Below are 21198 nucleotides of genomic sequence, written 5' to 3' on the forward strand. Positions count from 1 at the left end.
AAAGCTGAGGCAGGAAGGAGAGGATGACAATGCAATGTAAGAAAATCACCTACCAGGGTTTTCTTTGAATTTAGCTCAAAGAGATCAATGTTTAAGCTGCAGGCCTCTCATTTACATGAACCCCCTGCAAACCTAATACCAGAGCCCTTAGCATCGTGTCTACTTGACCATGTATTTTTATAAATTTGAAAAGTAATCTGGGGGGATATATTTATTTTGAATTTAGTGAAACATGTTTGTTATTTTTCTCCATCACTTACACTTATAGTTACGTGACTGCCTGCTGTCCTAGGCAGTAGGAAAAGCTGTCTGTAGGAATGGCTACCTGGAACACTCCTTCCACCACTCCATTATGCACTTCACCTGATGTCAGGACAGGAAAGCACTGGCCATATTATCCCCATGGACATGTGCTGTGGTGCCCAGCACCAAAAGTATTTGCAAAGCGGAGGGAAACAAGGTTTGAAATAAACAAAATTAGAAGTCAGTCTGAGAAAAAATTCTAACCCTCCATCATGTCAAATTGTAAGTGGGGATTCTCTTTTAATCAATGTCTGGTCAAAACCGAAGTTCTCTTTGGCCAGGTAGAAAACCAGTAATGCAGCAAATATAACTATAAACACATTATATGAATCATCAGAGAAAAAGTTGCCTCTAGAGGCCTAAACTTATTGACTAGTTTTTTTTTTTCAACAGTGATATTTTTTTTTTTTGCATTCTTCTCATAGGTAGTGTTTTAATACACATGCCTACTTGAATTTTTCAATGCATAATGAGATAGAATTTCCATTTAAAAACTATTCAAGTCTTGTGTATTAGTTTTCTACTGCTGCTATAGCAAGTCACCACAAATTTAGTAAATTAAAACAACACAAATTTATTATGTTACAGTTCTGGAGTTCAACATGGGTCTCACTGGAGAAAAATTGAGGTGTCGGCAATGTTGCATTCCTCCAGAGGCTCTGGGGTCAATCCTTTTTACAGTTTCTAAAGGCTGCCCATGTTCCTGGACTCGTGGTCCCCTTTTTCTATCTTGAAGCCAGTAACATTGCCTCTCTCTGCGCACTCTGCACTAGTGACATCTCTCTCCTGACAAAGGTCCTCATGTAATTAAGTTGGGCCCACTCAGATAATCCAAACTAGTCTCCCCATCTCAAGGTTCTTAATTTAATCATATTCTACAAAGTCCCCTTTGTCATACATGGTAAATATTCACAAGCTCTGGTGATGCAAGACAGGGCATCATCAGAGCTTCCAAATTGGGGGAGACTCGAACCATGCACTGAGAGAGAATAGGGTTCTTGGCAGAGAGTGTAGAAAGAAATCAACACACATCGACGTTAAAGTCAAAAGGAAAGTCTATTAGAAAAGGGGTAACACTCCACAGAGCATGGTCTCAGAGGCAGAGAAGGAGAGAGCCCAAGAGAGACTCAGAGTGACAGAGACAATAAAGAGAGACCAAGACAGTGAGAGAGACAGAGTAAATGCACTGAGAGGAACCCCAAGTGTTCGGGAATTCAGTTTATATGTCATTCTTTAGTTCCTGTGAGTTCCGGTTTAAAGACTTTGATATGGACATACAATGAAGAAGGGGAAGAGTATGTAGCATGAAAAGCCTGCTGGCAGTTCCTATCCTTTAAGCCATAGATTCTCTGTTTTTAGCCATAAGGAATGAATGACTTTATTTTGTGTAGGGCCCATTTAAAGACTCCATTTTTCCTTCACAGATGTGGGGAATGGGTTGTGAGCAATTCCAGCAGAAATCTTCCTTTGTTTTGCAAGTTTCCTCCTGGCCTGGCTGCAGGAGCTCATCAATATATTGTAGTCTCTGAATACAGCTTGATTTAACATTTTAGTTCTCTTGCCTCCTCCCTACATTACTGGGAATTAGGAGGTAGATATTTGGAGGACAGAAGGTGCATTATTCTACCTGTCACACCTATCACAATGATAGTTTAAAGATCCATAACATATTTTTAAAGGCTTGGAAGGGAAACACGAACATAAAATGCAAAAAAAAAATATTCAAAAAGTTGATACAACTTGAGTTTTCCATTCTAAATTGCATTTTGGAAAGTCTTCTTGAAGATTTAAATAATGCAAGTGAGGTTTAACAAATTTGGACATATATCAAGAATATATTTTCTTCTTTTGTCAATTTTAAATGCATGTATTAAAGAACAGAAAATTTACTTAAAAATTAATGAGTTCATCTGTACAGCAAAGGAAATGATCAACTTGATGAAAAGGCAACTTATAGAATGGGAGGAAATATTTGCAAATTATATACCTGATAAATGATTAAGATCTAAAATATATAAACTCATACAACTCAATAGCAAAATAACAATCCAATTTTTAAAAAATGGGTAGAGAAACTGAATAAACATTTTTACAAAGACAATATTCAAATGTCGAACAGGTACATGAAAAGGTGCTCAACATGACTAATTATCAGGGAAATGCAAATCAAACCCACCTCACACTGGTTAGAATGGCTGTTATCAAAAAGACACAAAATAACAAGTGTTGGTGAGAATGTGGAGAAAAGAGACCCCTTGTGCACTGTTAATGGGATTGTAAATTGGTAGAGCCACCTATGGAAAATAGCGTGGAGGTTCCTCAAAAAAATGAAAAAGGGAACTACCATATGATCCACCAATTTCACTTCTAGGTACTTATTCGAAGAAAATGAAAACACGAATTCAAAATGATACCTGCACCCCCACGTTCAATGCAGCATTATTTACAATAGCCAAGATATAGAAACAACTTAAGTGTCCAATAATGGATGAATAGGTAAAGAAATTGTGGCATACATTCAATGGAATATTATTCAGTCATATAAAAAAGGAAATCCTGCCATTTGTGACAACATGGATGGACTTTGAGGTCATTATGCTAAGTAAAATAAATCAGAAAGAGAAAGACAAATACTTTATGATCTCATATGTGGAATCTAAAAAATAAACAAAATGAACTCACATACAGAAAACAAACTGGTGATTGTGGTAGGGTTGGGGGAGGAGGCAAAATAGGTGAAGATGATCAAAAAGCACAAACTTTCATTTACAATATAGGCCCTGAGGATGTAATATACAGCAAGGTGACTGTAGTTATTGATATTGTATTGTATATTTGAAAGTTCCTAAGAGAGTAGATCTTAAAAGTTCTCACCACAAGGAAAAAAATTATAAATACATATGGTGATGGATGTTAACTAGACTTATTGTGGTTGGTAATCATTCTGCGATATACACAAATATCAAATCATTATGTTGAAATAATATAATGTTATGTCAATTATGATTTCAGTTTAAAAAATTAATGGGTTTATGAAACAAAAGTGATGAAAATGAATCATGAAATCAGTAGAAATTGTTTTGAAACCAAGAAGCAAATTGTAACAAAAATTTTCAGATTATACCGAAACAAGTAATTCAGTAAAAAGAATAGAGAAATTTTAAATATAATAAACAGGCACTTGAATTGTTTGATAATCAAATTAACTCAGAGAAGAAGATCATATGAACACATTGGGAAAATATCAAATTATTGATTTGACATAAAACATTAACATTGATGGAGAATGCATTAAAATGAGGACCTATAACAATCTGGTTAATGAGTGCCATCAAGTCAAAGAATATTTAAGACTAATTACTGAACAATGTCTTGAAATCCTACAACTTACATAAGAAATTTAGCACAGATGTTCCCAAATTTGACATTATAAAAATTGATATGATTTTATCAATAATAAACTGTGCGATGAAAGAAACATTCTAATCTATCACAATAATAAATGTGTTGATCAATCCATGCCAGAGGAAAGACTGAGTTATTTTTCTATTTTCTCTATAAAAAGTAATATTTTAAAATCATTGTCATTTAGGAAGACAAAGAATAAGCAGCCAAAAAAGGTAAGGGTGAGTTGCTTGAAAGTTGTTAAGCAGCAGATTCATATAAATCTATGCTATTCTTCTAAATATTATGATATTTATTGTACTTGTTAGATTTTTAAATTTTTATAACTTGTGATTTATTACTCTAAATAAATGTTTACTTCTATAATTAATTTCATGTTAATAATTTTATATTGTTTTTCTTTAGCGGGGCTTCCAAAATTGTATAAGCTTCACCCCTCACAAAACCCAGTTCCACCCCTAATAAGTAGGACAGTAGCTTTTCCCTTCTCAGCAAAACTTGGCACAAAAGTGCAGCCATATCCGGTGGAGCTGGAAAGGATGCTCGTTCCTGTCCTCACTGTCTGTCCTCTTCCACCTTCTCCACTGAGCCCTTTCTTTTTTTCTTCCATTTCTACTTGCTGGCATCTTTGGAGTCTTTCTTCTACTCCATCCTCAAGCTCTCGTTTCACTCTCCTTCTCTGCTCTGTACTATTTTCAGCGTTCTCACTGACCCACAGGTGAGAGTAATGAAGGAAGGGTTACAAACCTGGGGAAGAGGGCAAGTCCTGATTCTTAGCCCAGCCTTTACCCCACCTCCAGCTGCCTGACCCTTTCTAACAGGTCACCACTCCCCAAGAAGTCTCAGGATGGCTGGCAAGGGCCAGGAACTCAGAGCCAGGAGAACTGGAAGCAGAACCCATCAACCCCCAGGCTGGGCTGGGTCCCACAGCTCCCCCTCACCCAGACCTGCCGTGGAACCTTCAAGGGGCTGGTCAGGCAAGTTCCACTTTATTGGCCTCCTGAGGTGCCCCCAACACTGGTTGAGATGAGAGAGAGAGAATAATTTTGATTCTGTGATGAATAAGCACATTTAAACAGGAGGAGACTGGGAGACAAGACCCAGAGGAGCCATTTGGTTAAAATGAGGATGTATCCTGACCAAGATGAGTGAGAAGAAAGACTGATTACTGGCTCTCCTCAATCGCTCTTTCTCTCCTTTAAATGCATTTAGGAACTTGCCCTCCTGAGCACAGGGATCAGAGATGCTGAGACTGAGCATGGCATGAGGGTAGCAGGACTACTACAAGTGTAGAATGAGCAAAAGAAATGGGGCTGCCACATTTCTACGGAAGTCTTTGTGTTAAGCGTGTGTACTTCTTTGTTCATAATAGTCTGTTTTGTTCATGTTTTCTCCGAACTCCTTGCTATACACATCCCGGGAGTTCTCTGAGGTTGAGGCCTACTCCGTCCCTCTTGACCTGCCTCCTTTGCTCTGGCAGTGTCTGCTCCCATTTTAGTGGTGAAGGGAATTCTGGGATGCCCACTCAGTTCTCAGTAAATTACTGTTTCTTCCAGGCTGATTCACAGTCAACAATTCCCCCATGAGCAGTTCTTTGGAGCAACACAGTGAGGAAGGAAAGCAGTGACTGACTCTGGAGCCAGACCAGCAGGGTCTGAACACTGGCTCAGCTACCTACAGCTGAGAAACCTTGGGCAACCTGCCTACCCACCTGGGCTTTGTTTCCTTATCTGCAAGATGGGATGACAACCCAAAAGAGAGGCTCTGTGAAGAAACCAGGCTCAAAAATCAGTTTGCACAGGGCCTTGTGGTTTTCTTCCCTTTTCCTTTCTCTATAGCAGGGAGATATTGGGTGGTGGTGAGGAGAGTCTTTGTCCTCACTGTAGTATAAACAGGACAGGAATCAGACTGTAAATCCTCAGCTGCAAGGGCGCCTGACAAGCTATTTCACTAACCCTTCTTCCTGGAACACTTGAACTCTAGGAACTGCCTAGAGTCTTTCTAAAACAAAGTACTACTTAAAACATAAATACTGAAATGCATGAATTATTTTACTCAAAGTATTTGCTGCCTTCCTTCTTTCTTCAAAAGTCTTTCTTAAAAGTTGTAGGGCCTTCCAGCTACAGCCTAAGAGACGAGGCACAGGACAGGAGCATGGAGAGAGTTTGAGGAACAAGAAGAAATTCTAGACCAAGGAGAAAGATTGTGAGCATCTGTGACAGAGTGAGTGGAACGGCACTAGGAGTCAGGGCAGGGGAGTGGGAGAGGGCTAGGAGATGGTTAGGGTGGGAGCAGAAGTGGAGACTACTGGGGGTGCCTGTGGCTGGAGACCCTGGATGCAGAGTAAAGAGGAAAGGAAAGAGCAGAGGACACATGCCAGAAGGGCAGTATCACCTCCTGATAGCGGCAACCCCTACCCAAGGCATGGGGCAATGAATGAAGAGCTGACTCTTCAGAGAAGTGACAGAGAAAGCCCCATTGCTGGTCACATCCCCCACCACCACCTCTCCACCTCTTCCCAAACCTCATCCCCTACCTGGCTACATTTCTACTGAGCAAATAGATATCCCCCAGGCAAAGGAGAAAGACATTAAATAATCTGCAGCCTCCTTCCCCCGGCTCTTTCAAAACATCACCCTGCCCTCTTGCCCTCCCCAGGTGCTTGAGCCAGCATTGCCCTGGTGCCCTGGACACTCCTCCACTTCCCTGTCACCAGTTTCCCTGCCTACGTGACCAGCACAGGCCCTGGACTGGGTGGCGGATGCTGAGATAAGGCCAAGGAGGGGAAAACCGCCAAAGCCAGGAAGTTACACAGCCTGGTTCCCCTGGCAACCCAGCCACAGTTACCAAACAGTGCAAGGGTAGGGGGTAGGGACAACTCCCATTCAAGGCTTCAGGCCAAGGCCCTTAGTTTTCATGTTGGAAAAACTTCTCTCCAAATCTCCTAGGACAGTGCCTAAGAATTACAAGGGAAGCCGGTTTTAAATACAAACTCAAGTCATCATCCTCACAGCCTCCACCAGATTCTCAGCCTAGTAGGACTAACTGAATCTACATTTCTAACCTGCACCCCAGTAATCCCAATGCTGCCAGTCTGAGAACAACACTTAAAGAACAGAATACATTTCACAAAGTGGGACTTGTGTCAGGGTTGGGGAAGATACAGGACAGGGCCCAGGGCATCCCAACCACTCAGGTCTGCTGGGATCTATAGCTAGTAGATTCACATGGGTGCTTGACTTTAGGTCTTTTCAACTTCTAATGAGTGACCAGGTCCAGACACCTGGATTTTAGTACATGCGGACCCAGTTCAAAACCACGACCTTTGACTGAGCTCCTTCTGGGCCAGGTACTACTGTGCTAAGAACCATGAGCCCTATGAAGATACACATATGGTGCACTTTCTGCTCTCAAGAACCCTAGGTCTGGCACATACAGTCTCTAAGTTTCAGTTTCTTCCTTCTCTCCAAAAGATATAAAATTACTAGCTTCTCAAGAAGTGACAAGGCTCCCTGGAATTTCCTATGGAACTGCCTTGAAAGTGTAGCTCTCAGATAGTCTCCTGGTGGTCGTGATGGTAGTTGGGCTGTCAAGGGGGTCTGGAAAGGTCAGGGAGCCTTGAGGAGGGAAAGCTTTAGTTGCAGAATCCAGGGACTGGGCCTCAGGGTCTCTCCATCAGTTCCTTCTGAAGCAGCCAGATCTTCGTTTGCCTTGGAGGGGTGGCTGCTGCAGAACTGGACTTCCTGCACCTCTTCCCAGGCCTGACCTCTCCCTTCCTCATTGTGGCCCTGGCCTCCACCCATAGAATAACCACAGTTCATACTGGCCACTAGCCAAACCCTTCCCCAGGGTCAGCCACCTCTCAGAGGAGCCTCATGATAGAGCAAACAATTAGCTTGGACTTGTTTTGTCACAAGTTTAAATCTCAGAGCAGCCACTAACCAGGTTCTGCAAGAGACTCTTGCTCTCTTAGCCTCAGTTCCTTCATCTGTAAAATGGGAGAAAATAATATCTTGTGGTGGTCTCAAGTCCCTTCTCCTGGATTTCCCAATTCTCATTTCTTTGTTCCCCTGCTTAAAATCCTTCAGTGCCTTCCTATGCCCTTAACGAAATGTTCACAATTTGACTTTGAAGCTCCTTGGATGATCTGGTCCTCACTCCTCTTTTCCATTGTATTTCTCAGCATCCTACCCTGCACGCCACTGACACATACATCCTACAGTCCAGTGCCGCACGTTCTCATCTTCAGCCTCTGCACATGCCACCTGTGTACCTAGAACACTCTTCTCATCACCACTGGCCTCTCTTTCATGCTTCTAAGTTCCTTAAATCCTCAGTTCAGACATCACCATCTTCCAGAAATCTTCACTGGCACCCCTCCTGTGTTAAGGTCCCTCCTGTGGGTTCTCAGCTCCTATAATCCCCTTATCACAACCCATATCACATTATGTCATAATTGGCTCTTTACTCCTCTAGCTAGCTCCTTGCAGGAAGGCAGAGACTATATTTGTCTTGTTGACTGCTATACCCTAGCACTGAGGGATGCCTTGCCTTTTAATGAAATTAAAAATACAGGTAAGGCTCTTAGTACAATGACTAGCAGAAAAGTGGTAATGAACCATCATCATCATCATGGGTTAGCCCCACAATGAGCTGTGTTTCTTGAATGGAAACACAATTTAAAATTCAAGTCCCGCCAACAGTAAGTGCAATGGCGTGACAGCCCTGGTGTCTGAGGAGATGTTTCTCTGACGCCACCAATCCCACCTCCATGTTGTTGATCTGTCCCTACCCAATCCCTGGCCCTCATCACTCCAGGCAGGAAACTATAGCCCCCCACTTAAACTTGATCTCTGACCACAGAGCAGGTGACAGCTTCTTTTTCCGGAGGGTCCCCCCTCACCTGCAGCCTCACTCCCCTGGACAGATCAGGGTAGAGGATCCCTGAAATGGTAGCCTCAGCTTGCCATGACATTGCCACCAGCCTTTACTCTGGAAATAATCCAGATGAGTGGTCCTCCAGAAGAGTCCATTTGCATTTCTCTGGAGGTGTGTATCACGGGCTTCCTGAGTTATCATGGCTGCTATCCACGTTTCATCCCTACAGGACTGTGCACTCTTGGAGCAAAGAGACCATGGATCAATAATCTTTGTATCCTTAATAAGGCCTGACAGAGTAGAACCCCAATGTTGGATGGACAAATATATGAATGAAGAAATGAGTGTGTATGAGGATTCCCAGGCAGAATTGCCCATTTTCTACTTTAAGAAGATGGGATTAGCCGTATTATTGAAGATCTTCCTCCTGATTTTTAAGACATTCCAGGGGCTAATAGCCTTCAAAGTCAAGAAGATCATTTTTCATTGTCTAACCTAAATTTCTCTGAATGTAACTTCATTGCATTTTATTTTTGTCTACCTCCATAACCACTGGGACAAAATTCATTTCTTTGTGAAGAGACAATTACTAATTTATTCTTTAGCCTGCTCTTCCACAAATTTGATCCCAGACCCTTTACTGTTCCCTCCCTGGAGCCCTACTGCGCAGCCCTTTCCCTGTTCCACTGCTCCTTGGGCTGTTTGCCAAGCTCTCAAAGTCCTCCCTCAGTTGTAGAGGCAGGAATGGGACATACCGTTCTCCACAGAGCCATGTACAAGCACACAGATGCTTATTCACCCACCTACACACAGAACACACACCTCTCTGCACCCATAATCCCCAGTCCTCAGTAAACACACACTCACAGGCAGCCTCCAGTCATAGACTCTCTCTTCCACCTGCACCCCTTGAGCCCTAGTACTTACTACACACCTATATGCACACTCACATGCTCGCACAGACCTATGCTCTTTCCCCACAGGAGAGCCAAACTAAATACAGTGTCTGAAGCCCTCCCCCATCTCCTTCTCCTCCAACTCTTTTCCATTGGCCACAAAAGGCCAAGCCTACTTTCTCTCCACTTCCACAGTGATTTTCCACTTTAAGGCTGAAGGCGAGGAATAAATGAACCAAAGTTGACTCCTCTCTTTTCCTCTTGCCCTCCTCTCATTTTCCCCCTCAATGCACCTTCAATTTTCCCAGAGCAACACCTTGCCCTCCATCCACTTCCCAACCTCCACTCATCTGGCTATATCTCCAAGAGCACTGGCTACTTGAGTTTTTTGCTTTCAGAAATGAACAGTGGGAAAGTATTGGAAACTGACAGACAAAGTCAATGGCAAGTGGGTTGCTGAGACCCTGGGCTGGTGACACAGTACCCAGCCAACCCAGGGGATTCAGGAACATGAGAATTGTGCAATATTCATTCATTCATTCAACAAAAATTTATCCATCACTTGCAATATGTCAGGCACTAACTACTCTACATCGATAAAACCAACTCAGTCTTGTCCTTACAGTGTACATACTGTGGGTGGAAACAAAATAAATAAGTAAAATATATTGGTTATCAGGTGGTGAAAAAAAGAAAGCAGGAAAAGAGAATGTGGTGCAGGCTGACGGTAGAGAATGCAATTTTAAATAGCGTGGCCAAGGAAAGCCTCACTTTGGAAGGGGACTTTTGAACAAAGATCTGAAGGATGTAAAGGAGCAAGCTATTGTAAGATCTGAAAGGACACTATTACAGGCAGCATGGACAGGCTATAGGGACTTAATTTATAAGGAGGGGCCAGTAGCAGCTGCCACCCCTGCCGCGGCTGGACTGGGCTCACCACACATTGGAGGCAGCCCACCCGGGCAGAGGCCCTCTTGGCTTCTCATTTTCCATTCCCCTCTCTGTGGCTAAGGGGTGCGGTGAGGGGACAGGGGATGGCAGGGAGCTGCCCACTATGAGCTGGGGCTGGAAGAATCTGAGTTTACTGATTTCAATAATGAATCTCTGTTTTGTTTTGTTTTGTTTTGTTTTGTTTTGTTTTGTTTTGTTTTGTTTTGTTTTGATGGATTTTGGCTGTGCCTAGGGCCACTGAGCTTACTGTTGGGGAGGGAGGAATATGAGGGTATGCAGTGACTGGTACAGAAGAGAACTTTGAGATGACAGGTTGCAATCATCAGCCCCATCTTTGATTCCCTTTTCCATCTTTCTCTTTTGTTTTAGGTCATGGCAGGTTGGGGTTGAGAAGGGACAAGCCTTCACAGTTACCCCTGGGCTAGGAGCCATAGTGCAGGATATGTGGGCAGTGTCCATAGAAAGTGGGGCCCTCACCTACCCAGGGAATTGGGCAGTCTCCCAGGTGCTCCTGGCTGGGTCCTTCCCCCATCCAACCAGAATAGCTTCTTAGCCATTGAAAGAGGGTAGGGCTGGCTGTTGGCATAGTCCTGAGTTCTGGCAAGTCTCTTTTGGGGGTGGCCCCTCAGATAGGCTTGCAGCAAGGTGGTCACACCAACTTGGGGCCTGAGGCAGGGGTTCAGTGGTGAGGAAGACCTGGAAAGCAGGGGGATGAGCACAGAGTTGGTGTTGGTGGCTGCAGGGAGAAAGCCTTGTTGACTGATCCCATGAACTTGTGAGTTGCCTATTGGGAGAACCTAGTAGCAAGATTCCCTTCTAGATGTGAGGAAGGGGGAGCCTTGGACCAAGATAATCGGTATTGGGGTCACGTCATGTCAAGTTCCTAACCCTCACACAGGTATGAATGTTCTGCCCTTAATTTCCACCCCCTGGGTATCATAGCCTTTACCTCATGGCCTTCCCAAAGTCTGAGAGACTCTGGGCCAGTCTCTTATATCAGGTTCCACTCCAATCAGCCAGCACAGAGACCTAGGCTCCATTGGCCTTCTCCCCCTTTCTACTTCTGGGTATCTGTTTCCTCAGGAAAAGAAAGCCCCAACATTGTGTCTGAGGATGATAGATAATACAGGGCTGATAACCAGTGAGCTTTCCATTCTTTTCCCCACCACTCCCTTGTCCTGCTGTGGCTTCCTCTGCCAAAAAGCCCTACTATGTTGCCAGGCCGCTGCCAAGGCTGTGCAGGAGGGGTTGGTCCAGTGCCTCAGCCTGATCTGACACCACACCCACGGGAGATGGTATTTGCTTGCTGGCTCCCTTAGGTTAGGCCCACCCTCTACCCTTTTATCTTCCATTCTGGAAAGCTTTGTGGAATGCCACTGAAGGAGAGTGATGTCATTGCAGAGAAAACATTGAACTCACTGATATTTATACTAAAAAAGCTAACCATTTGCAACTTTCCTTGATTTAACTATTTATAACTACAAATTATTGGCCACACACCTCACAACTTCTTGAGACACACAGCAAGCTATAGTCAAGACAATACCACTGCCTTCTCCTAGTAGATTCCCACAATAGTCCATGAGGTGGGTGTTGCTGTGTTTACCCATTTTGTTCCCAGATGAGCACACTGTGTCTTGGGGCAAGAAGCTTGCCCAAGGTCACATAAGGAGTAAGTGGAGGGACAGAGAATTGAGCCTGGGTCAACCTGGCTGTGAGCCTGGCTAAGACTATGCTATTTTAGGCTCAGCAAGACAAGGGGCTGCAGAGGGAGGTGGGGACCCAAGGTGGTGGTGGAGTGGTGGGTGTTCCTCATCTGAAAACTAAAGATAATTATGCCTTCCTCGTGGGGTAGCTGTGAGGATTTTGTGAGATATATGCCGAAAGCACTTTGCATAGTCCCCATCTCATAGCAAGTGCTGAAGAAACGGGAGCATGGAGAGAAAAGGTAGGGTTTGTGATGTCCAGCCATGCCACTGTCCTGTTGAACGTGGTCAGAGACGATTCAGGTAGCCCCATCTCTACTCCCTGGAATAACTCACTCTTCAAAGCAAATGTCACCTGGATTCGAAAGGTGGGTTGCAGCCAGAAGGGAAGTGCTTGCCTCCCTTCTGGCTGCAACCCACAGCTACCAACAAGTCCTGCGAAGACTCTCTACGTCTGCCCTTAACCCATTTTGCTTCCAGGTCCTTCCCTCTGGAAATGGCCTGCACTGACACCTTGACATTTTGTTTTCTTTTTTTTTCCTTTTTAGTACTTTGTCCCATCTGAGGTTTCATCCCTGATTTGCCCTTTCTCATCTCTCCTGGCATTCTCTCAGGGCCTGGGGTCCAAAATGGGGTCAGGAGGGAGAGCCAGAGTCCATCAAAAAAAAAAAAACACAGAGATTCTTTATTGAAATCAGTAAACTCAGATTCTTCAAGCCCCACCCCATAGTGGGCAGCTCCCCGCCATCCCCTGTCCCCTCACCGCACCCCTTAGCCACAGAGAGGGGAATGGAAAATGAGAAGCCAAGAGGGCCTCTGCCCGGGCAGGCTGCCTCCAATGTGTGGTGAGCCCAGTCCAGCTGCGGCAGGGGTGGCAGCTGCTACTGGCCCCTCCTTATAAATTAAGTCCCTGTAGCCACAGCTGTGGGTGAGGCATGTTTGTGGAAGGAAGGTCCAAAGGTAGCATTGCCAACCCCAGCCAAAGAATGGATTGAGGGCACAAAGATCAGAGAAGAAGAGGTATGGGGTGGGGGGAGGAAGAGGCCCTAAATTTTGGTCCCAGGAGAAAAGAGGCCAGTTGGTCCAGTTTTTGTGGATTTGGAGAAGGGAATGTATTAGTAAGTACATGGGGAGAGGCTACCATTGGGCACCCCCAGAGGAGATAGGACAGGCCAGGCCCTAACCCTGGCAGAGGTGAGGTTGAGAGCTCAGGAAGCTCTTGGGGAATGTCACTGCTAATATATATATAGAGAGAGAGATGGATATGCATATTCATCTATCTATATATATATATAAACCATCCACGAGAAAGTAGATGCGAGGGCTGAAGATGGATCAGAGGATCTGGCGTGGCATCCCATAGCCGGTCATGCCTGCCTGAGATGCCCCACGGTTGGTGCCCATCTGCAGCCCAATCACGTTCTTGCCCTCTTGCAGCTGGTTGTCCGAGAAGTTCCGAGGGTTCTCCTTGGACTTCCTGGGTGGAGAAGGAGCATTGGTTAGGAGGAGGTTGAGGCTGCCCTAGTAACGTCTTCCTTGGAAAGAGCACGGGCTTTGCTGTGGCTCTAGTGTTGGCACCAGCCTTTCTTGAGAGCCCTGAGCTCTTGGAAGCCACCTCCTCATCTCTCAAAAGGGACAGTCCCATGCCAGAAGATTAAGTGAAATGAGGAACATGAAGGTGCTTTGTAAAGGGCCAGCTGCTAAAGTGGGTTAGTCGTTTCCTAGGGACAGGGAGGGACAGGGTGACTGTGCCTATCCAGGGCCTGGGTAATACTTACTTAGGAAACCAGTTGGGATCCCCAGAGAAAAGCCCATTGTCCTGGGCCACTGCCAGCCCACCCAGGTTCATCAGTGTCCGCTGCACACAGGCCATGTTCTTTCCTGGAAAGGAGAAGGGGGCGTGTTGTCCTCAACAGAGCTGGGGTCCTGACACCAGGGTTCTAGCTCTATCCTAAGTCAACAGGCTGGCTTCCAAATTCTTTTACTCTTTATCCCCATCTTTCTCCATACCAGCCCCCAACACAGCCAGCTCCTCCATAACACACACACCCCTTTGGTCTCAGGGTACCATAAACCTGCCCTTTCTCCCTAGCCAAAATGGCCTGGCCCACTCTCTGGTCTTTTGGATGACAGCACCCTGGTCCTGGCCAACCTTCCCAGAGGTCCACAGTCTGGAAGATGTCTGTGGTGTTGATGCCATAGCGCTCAGCGGCTTGCAGGAACTGAGAGATCTGCTCCATCTGCTTGAAGGCCATGGTGGAGGCCTGGATCTTCTTCACTGGGGCCTGCCCCTCAGGGTATAGTCCATTAATGAGCTCACACAGTACCTGAGTAAGGACAGCAGGTATGAAGAAGTGAAGCCATGCCCTCCGTAGACCAGAATGCATCACCCTCAGAGACAGTGAACCACTGAGGTTCCTCTCCTACCTGAACACACCTGGTGTAAGCCTCAGGCTCTTCCTGCCCAGCCGTTGCCTCTGAGCCCAGAGTGAAAACCTGGTATTCTAATAGCAGTGACTAGAGTACACCCACTAACAATTCTTCCCTTAGAGCATTCCATGTGTCACCTAGAGCCTTCCACTATAGGGAGGCCCATTCACCTTCTCCTTTCACTCAATGGGAAGAAGAAAAGCACGAGTCCTCTCCAGGCTCCAGAAGAAGCTGGGACAAGGTGTGACCTCAGTTCTTCAGGTGAAACAGTCCCTAGACCCCCAGACCTAGCCCTGCTCTCCTGGCATTTCCAGTAGGAGGGGCCCAACTCTCACCGTGCCATCCTTGAGCCAGTTCTGGAAGTTCTCACGCCCAGGCTGGGGCCGGCCCACATCCTTGCGGCACTGGGCTGTAATCCACTGGATCAGAATCTGCTCCAAGTCTGCATCATACTGCTTCTCAATCTTCTGCTGCACCTCCCGACTCAGACCGTAAGCAGGTCCCCTGTTGGCCATTCTGAAGGGTGGTGGTGGTGGCTGTAGGGAACTAGGGAGGGGACACACCCAGGCCTGTGGTCAGCACTCTGTAGCCTGTGGGTTGGGGGTTTTGCCTGCAGGGATATACTCCACATCCTCAAGGTAGGCCCCAGAATGAAAACAGCTGCTAAATGAGGGAAAGCTCACCTTTACCCCTGGACATGGGCTAGCATAGCACGGTTCAGCACTCTGGCCACACGGGCCACCTCTGGGCTCTCCCACTCCTCTGTTTATTTTTGAGGTTTCCCACTAGATTTCATTTGAATGGTTCCATTACTAGAGTGAATTAGAAAACTCACCAGAATATAAGGTACATGAGGCCATGATTGGGGGTTCAGCCCCTCATTTAGGGTGGTCAGATTTAGGAAAGGCAACTGGTCATTCTAATCGCCCCCCTCCTTTTTTTCACCCTGGTAAGAAAAATGATTTTGAGAAACTAGGAAGAATATGGATCAGTTTGGGAAGACTATGTGAGGAGCTAGGGGGCTGGCTGGATCAACCCTCAGTCAGCCACTGGGTTAACTGAGTACCCACTATTTCTGCTAGGGACTGTAGAAGAGATAGAAGTCCTTTGTCCTAAAGTTGCCTCAGAGTGCCATCAGAAAAATGAAGTGAGAACAATGAAAGGATAAGGGCTGTACAGGACGAGTATTAAACTGCTTAGTCAGACTATCTGTTGTAGGAATTTGGAGAATAGTATGGGCAAAAGCAGCCTGGAGGGTTTTCTGGAAGAGGTCTGAATAGGCAGTTCACAGATTTTAGCAAGCAAAAGGAACCTCCCATGAGAAAACAGGCAATAAAAACTAATTCCACCTTCCCTTCTGGGAGCTGTGGTAGGCAGAATAATGGTGCCCCCATACCCACCAACCGAGGGTGTTTATGTCCAAATTGCAAGAACCTGTGAATGTTACCTTACATGGCAAAAGAGAATTTGCAGATGTGATTAAATTAAGAATCTTGAGATAGGGATCATCCAGGTGCACCCAACCAGTGTACACAGAACAAGGGTCCTCGTAAATAAAAGAGGGAGGCAGGCTTGTCAGAGTGGGGAAAGTGAGAAGGAAAAAGAGGTAGGAGTGTCCCAGGCCATGAGCCAAACAATGCAGGCAGCCTCTAGAGGCTAGAAAAAGCAAGGAAATGGATTCTCCCCTAAAATCCCCAGGAGGCATGTAGCCTTACCCACACCTTGAGACCTTTGTTGGGGGTCCCTAGAACTGTAAGGTATTAAATATATATTGCTTTAAGTCACTAAGTTTGTAGTAATTTGTTACAGCAGATATAGGAACAAATACGGGAGCCCTAAGTGATATTTTTAGGGAAATTTGGGAAAAGAGGGAGGGATGGGGAAGTACATAAAAAGATTTCTTTAACTTAGTTTGAGGACCTCAGGAAGTACTGAGCGGTTTCCTGACAGCTAGCATGAGTTGGTGGCACTTAACTGGCAGTGTCCCCACCCACCACCTCATTGCCTAGGTCCCACACCCAGAGGCCTGTCAAGTAAGCCCCCAAATGCCACCAATGCCAAGTGGGAGCCAGGCCCCGGATCCCCTTCCTGAATGGGCAACTTTCTGCTCTGAAATAGAGCTAGCTATCTGGTTGCTCATAAAAGAGAATCCCCCAGGAGAGGCACCTGTGCTCAAGGAGAGGCAAGGGAGCCGCTTCTCCCCACACCTAGTCCAGGGCAGAGTCAGATTTAAGGGATGAAGTCACTCTGGCTCCCTCTCTCCCATGCACCCCAGGTTAAACAATCTTGCCACCCCCTCAATGGGCCTCGGGGCTCTGCAACAGCACAAGGCACCAGGGCACAGGGGCAGCAGCTGCCCCAACCCCCTCACAACTCTCAGCCCGAGGGCCTGTCTCAGGCCAGTCCCCACCCCCACACTCCAGCGGCTGCTCCTTTCCACTCCAGCTTATCCAGCTGCACATTTCCGGCAAAGATCCTCCCTACAAATCAGTTATTTTTAAACCTCATTAAAAGCAAACCTCTCCACCTCCCCCCCCCTACACACACACACACACACACACACACACACACACACACACACACACACACTTCCCCCAGCCTGGAAGCCGGGCCAGATAAATGTGGGTCTGGGCCTTGACCCATACCATCAGCCGCACACACTTAGCTAGGGGAGGGCAGGCAGTTGAGTAGCTAAAGCCTGTGGAGAGAGGAGGACAAGATTCCTCCCAGGCCAGCCCCAACTGCTCAGCCACCACTCAGTCTATAACCTGTGATCTCTGTCACACAGGGGCAGAGCTGGAGGCTTGGGAGGAAGGGAAGGGGCTCAGGGCCTTGGCCTTTTCCCAGTAAACATCCCTTTCCCAGCCCAATGTCCAGGCCTGTCTCTGAGAACAGCTTCACTTATGGCCACCTGGGCCTCAGGGCTGTGTCACTGGCCCAGGGATGAGAGTGGCCCAGAGAAAGAAAGGGCAGGGGAATGATTAACCCAGCATCAGGGTTAGGAAAGGAGAGCAGGCCTGAAGCTGGACCCTTTCAGTGCCCCTGACGGGCAGCCTCTGGACTCGGGAGCAGGGGAGGGGGGGGCGTGCAGAGGACCCCTCCCCTACTCTGGCACCTGTACACAGCTGGCAGTCTAACAGCCTCCAGCTACAGTGTCCAGGCTCCACTCTAAGGCTGTTGCCCTGGGGTGCCAGAGCCATAGGGTGGAGCTCTGGGAAGGGGCAGAACTCCAGCCCAGCCAGGCACAGCCAGTGGCAGACAGTTCTCCTCCCCACCCCCTTGGGCAGGCGACCGCTGATGGGCTGCGGCTGCTGAAGTGGGAGTGGCCTACCCTAGTGACACCCACAGGACCTACTCCTGCCCTCCCTCAAAGAAAGGGAAGACAAGCAGTTGCCTGCTGGGGTGAGGAGAAGTTGTGTGGCAGATGCCCAGAGCAGAGGATCCAGAGGGAAGACAACAGCTGAACGACTTGAGGGGTGGGTTGGCCATGAGTAACCTAAACTGGAGAACTGCCTACAGTTGTGGGAACTGGTCCACACCCTCACCCACAAGGGTACAATAGCTGGGAAAGGGGGAGGGGCCACAAAAGGCTCCACCCAGACCCTGGGCTGGAAGCTTACCTCACTCCTCAGACCAATGCCAAGGAAAAAGCAGGCTGGGGTGGGGGTGGGAGGATTTTGAGCATTCCTGGCTGGGGGTTTAATTGGGTAAAGAAAGATACTCTCCATTCATTGTGCAGATAACACAGGTGAACTTTCCAACTCAGAAATGGGACTAAGACTATTTTAATAGGGCAAAATAGGGGTACCTGTCTCCGACGCAAAGTACCACATGGAGCAGGAGGAAGGTTGGTGAGAGACCTATGATTGGGACAGGCCCCTCACCAAGTCAATGAGCAGGAGAGAAAGCTGAACCTACATAAACAGGAAGCCACAAGGCCTGCAGGAGGTGGGGTGAGATGGGGGACGTTGCCATGGCTTCTGTGTACCAAACACAGGCAAGGGGTAGGGTGGGGGCACTAGACAGAAGCGTGCACTCAGCACACAGGTGTGATGAAGAGCTTTGGAGCACTAGGGCAGAGGTGGGTCCTTGAGAAAGGGGCCCCTCAGAGCAGTTCTCAGGGATAGCCAGGTAGGTGCAAGCCGATCCTCAAGGAGGCAGCTGTGGAGGGTACAGAGAGCATTTGGAGATGGGAAGTTCAGAGAAGTATACTGAAGGAAATAGTTCAAGAAGAAATAAATACCCTAAGAACAGAAGATATATTCTGAGCTAGAGCCCCATACCTGAAAATCCTGGGAGACCTGGATGGGGTGAAGAAAGGATTAGAGGCCAAACCCCAGGGGGCAGAAGAGGCCCTGAGACAGGAGAATGAGAGAAGGGGTCGCAGCTGGACAAAAACTACTTATTGGTTCTGGAATGGTAGGGCACTGCTGGCCTTACCATACCTTGGCCTCCTCTGCAGTTTTAAGTCATCTCTACCACCTAAGAGAGGGAACTGGAAGCAGGGTTGAAGCTGGGGAGCTGTCCCTCTCCCTGGTGCTCTGGAGTCTGACACACAACTAGACAGAGCCCATCCAGGTCTCCTCCAGCACAGGACCTCCACAGCAGTCCATCCTCACTTCCAGCAGCTGCCTTCTGCTCTTGCATACCAAGTTCCCCGAGAAAGTCCCTGATGTGGGCTCCAGGAGGCTTGCAGTGCGGGAAGGCGGCAGGCCGCTTCCGGTCCCGTAGGTCCGCCTCCCCTCCCCTTTACCGCCCCCCCCCACTCCACCCCCCCCCCCCCCGCCACACCCTGGGCCGTTACTGCCAAATGAGTCACACTGCCTGCCGCTGAGGTGACGCAGTGGTCTGGACAGCCCGCCGCCTGCCTGCGGCCACCACCGGCTTTCCCAGCAGCTAGGGGCCCGGGGTGGAGACCTTGGCTAGCCTAGGGGCAGGAGGGCCTGGAAATGGGCCATCCCTCCCACCACCACCACACAGGCAGGGCACCCGGTCACAGTTAGGAATGCAGCCCCCTGAGGTCTGCGCTAGGGGACTCTCCTGGAGTAGACTGCTCTTGCATACCAAGTTCAGCTTCAACTTCTGGCCTGAACCGGGGAAGGCGAAGCTACCGTGGGACCTGAGCCCCTGGGCCTCAGCCCTTGACCCTGAGTCCTCAGGAAATGAGCTGGCAGGAGTAACAGGAAGGATGGCCTCGGAGCGCAGGGGTCAGGCAGCGCCCGCACGTGCTCCTGAAACCAGGAAGCTTAGGGACGCTCCGAACTGGCCCCAGGTGGCCCTGGGACACCGGACGCGCAGTCGCTCGGAGCCAACCAGCCAATCCCTGACACCGTCCTCCCGCACCCCAGCAAGAACCCGAGGTTGGAGCCGACGGGTGGGTCACAGTCCCAGACCCCATCCCTGCTCCGGGAAGACACCCCGTCTGTGCACCAGCAACACGGTGTGATCTCACCACCCAGCAATGCGGGTCAGGGCCTGGGACAGGACCTGACAGCGTGGGGCGGAATGGTCATCGGACCCTTGGACCCCAGCCCTTGGTTCCCAAGCTCAGTGTTGCAGGTCGCCAGCCGGTCTTCTCGCTTTCTACAGATCCCCCTTCCCCCACTCCCCACTGCTCACCGTAGGGCAGTGCAGAGAGCCGAACTCCTGGCAGGGCTGCAAGGCAAGTGCTGCGCTTGGGCCGGGCCGGAGGTTTTCAGCCGCTCCCGCCTCGGACGGGGTGGACCGAGGGCGGGGCGAGAGCCGTCAGGGTTTAAAGGCGCCGTAGCGCAAGCTGAGGGACCACGCTTAGAAGAGAGGGGCGTGGACGAGAGATTGGGTTAAAGGATCTGGGGAGCTGAGATTTCCCCCGGGGAGTGGCAGTGGTCTCCTCCCAGGATGACCTCTACTCCATCCCAGAACCCACAGACTTGTGCTCCAGTGGAAAACTTTCTGCCTAGGTTAGCTCAAGACTCAAGGTTGGCCTACGTGGTTAGAAGTTGCTTGGTTTGAAAGGAGTGGTTAGGTAAACGGGGGGGGGGGGGGGGGGGGGGGGGGCGGGGGGGGGTGGAACAGGAAAATCCCTTCCCCCAAATTACTAGGGTGTGACTGGACTGGGGCTTGCAGGCAGGGACAGCACCCGCACCTACTTCAAGCCTAGGCAGGAAAACAGTAGTGAGGTCATTCATCTCCCAGTGCACAGGGGTGTGGTCATCACTGGAGCCCACGATTCAAACCTGACTACTCTCCCCTTCATCTCCTCCTATGTATTTTTTGGCATCTCTCCTTAAACCTGGAGGGCTCAGAAGCAGCGGCTCCAGTGGAGGGGGCTGGCAGTTCTTCTGTCTCTGAGGGTGGAAGAGAGCATAGTTTGGGGGTTGAAACATACGCCCCACCTTTTAGGCTTTAGCTGAGCAGTCAACCTGGGCTGGAGTTCTTGCTTACACTCATCAGTGCGGTTCTTCACGTAGGGTAGAAGCCCATTTCACCTGGGTTTCAAGGGCATCAACAATTTGTCCTCCCACCTTTCCATTCTCTTCCCTGATTCAACCCGGCCCTATATTCCAGTATGAGTGATTCCCAAGGCAGCCAACATGTCGGGGTCTGTGACTTCACACAGCTGTGCCTCTCCCTGGGGTGCTTTCCCTCCC

The 21198-nt window shown here is 48.2% G+C and overlaps 1 protein-coding gene across 2 annotated transcripts; it reads right to left on the reverse strand.

The window, feature by feature from the left end:
• Positions 1–13158: 13158 nt before the first annotated feature.
• Positions 13159–20315, reverse strand: TAGLN2 (transgelin 2). Of its 2 annotated transcripts, none has more exons than XM_016139281.2 (5): positions 20189–20315; positions 14905–15115; positions 14292–14466; positions 13918–14020; positions 13159–13616 (listed from the first exon to the last, which is right to left on the reverse strand). In XM_016139281.2, exons 2-5 carry the CDS (start codon positions 15082–15084, stop codon positions 13475–13477), a joined length of 600 nt encoding a protein of 199 aa, XP_015994767.1. In that variant the 5' UTR covers positions 15085–15115; positions 20189–20315; the 3' UTR covers positions 13159–13474. The 2 variants fall into 2 exon arrangements, with proteins under 2 accessions (XP_015994767.1, XP_015994758.1); XM_016139272.2 differs by lacking the exon at positions 20189–20315 and adding an exon at positions 15405–15911.
• Positions 20316–21198: the final 883 nt, after the last annotated feature.

Source organism: Rousettus aegyptiacus, unplaced genomic scaffold (assembly GCF_014176215.1).
Source record: "Rousettus aegyptiacus isolate mRouAeg1 unplaced genomic scaffold, mRouAeg1.p scaffold_m13_p_17, whole genome shotgun sequence".
Classification (NCBI taxonomy): domain Eukaryota; kingdom Metazoa; phylum Chordata; class Mammalia; order Chiroptera; family Pteropodidae; genus Rousettus; species Rousettus aegyptiacus.

What these genes read in the sequence shown, in the direction of transcription:
- TAGLN2 (XM_016139272.2), bottom strand. An exon ending in ACTGGCTCAAGGATGGCACG is followed by an intron (nt 14,467 to 14,904) that starts GTGAGAGTTGGG and finishes GTCCTTACTCAG; the next exon opens with GTACTGTGTGAGCTCATTAA. An exon ending in GACTGTGGACCTCTGGGAAG is followed by an intron (nt 14,021 to 14,291) that starts GTTGGCCAGGAC and finishes TCTCCTTTCCAG; the next exon opens with GAAAGAACATGGCCTGTGTG.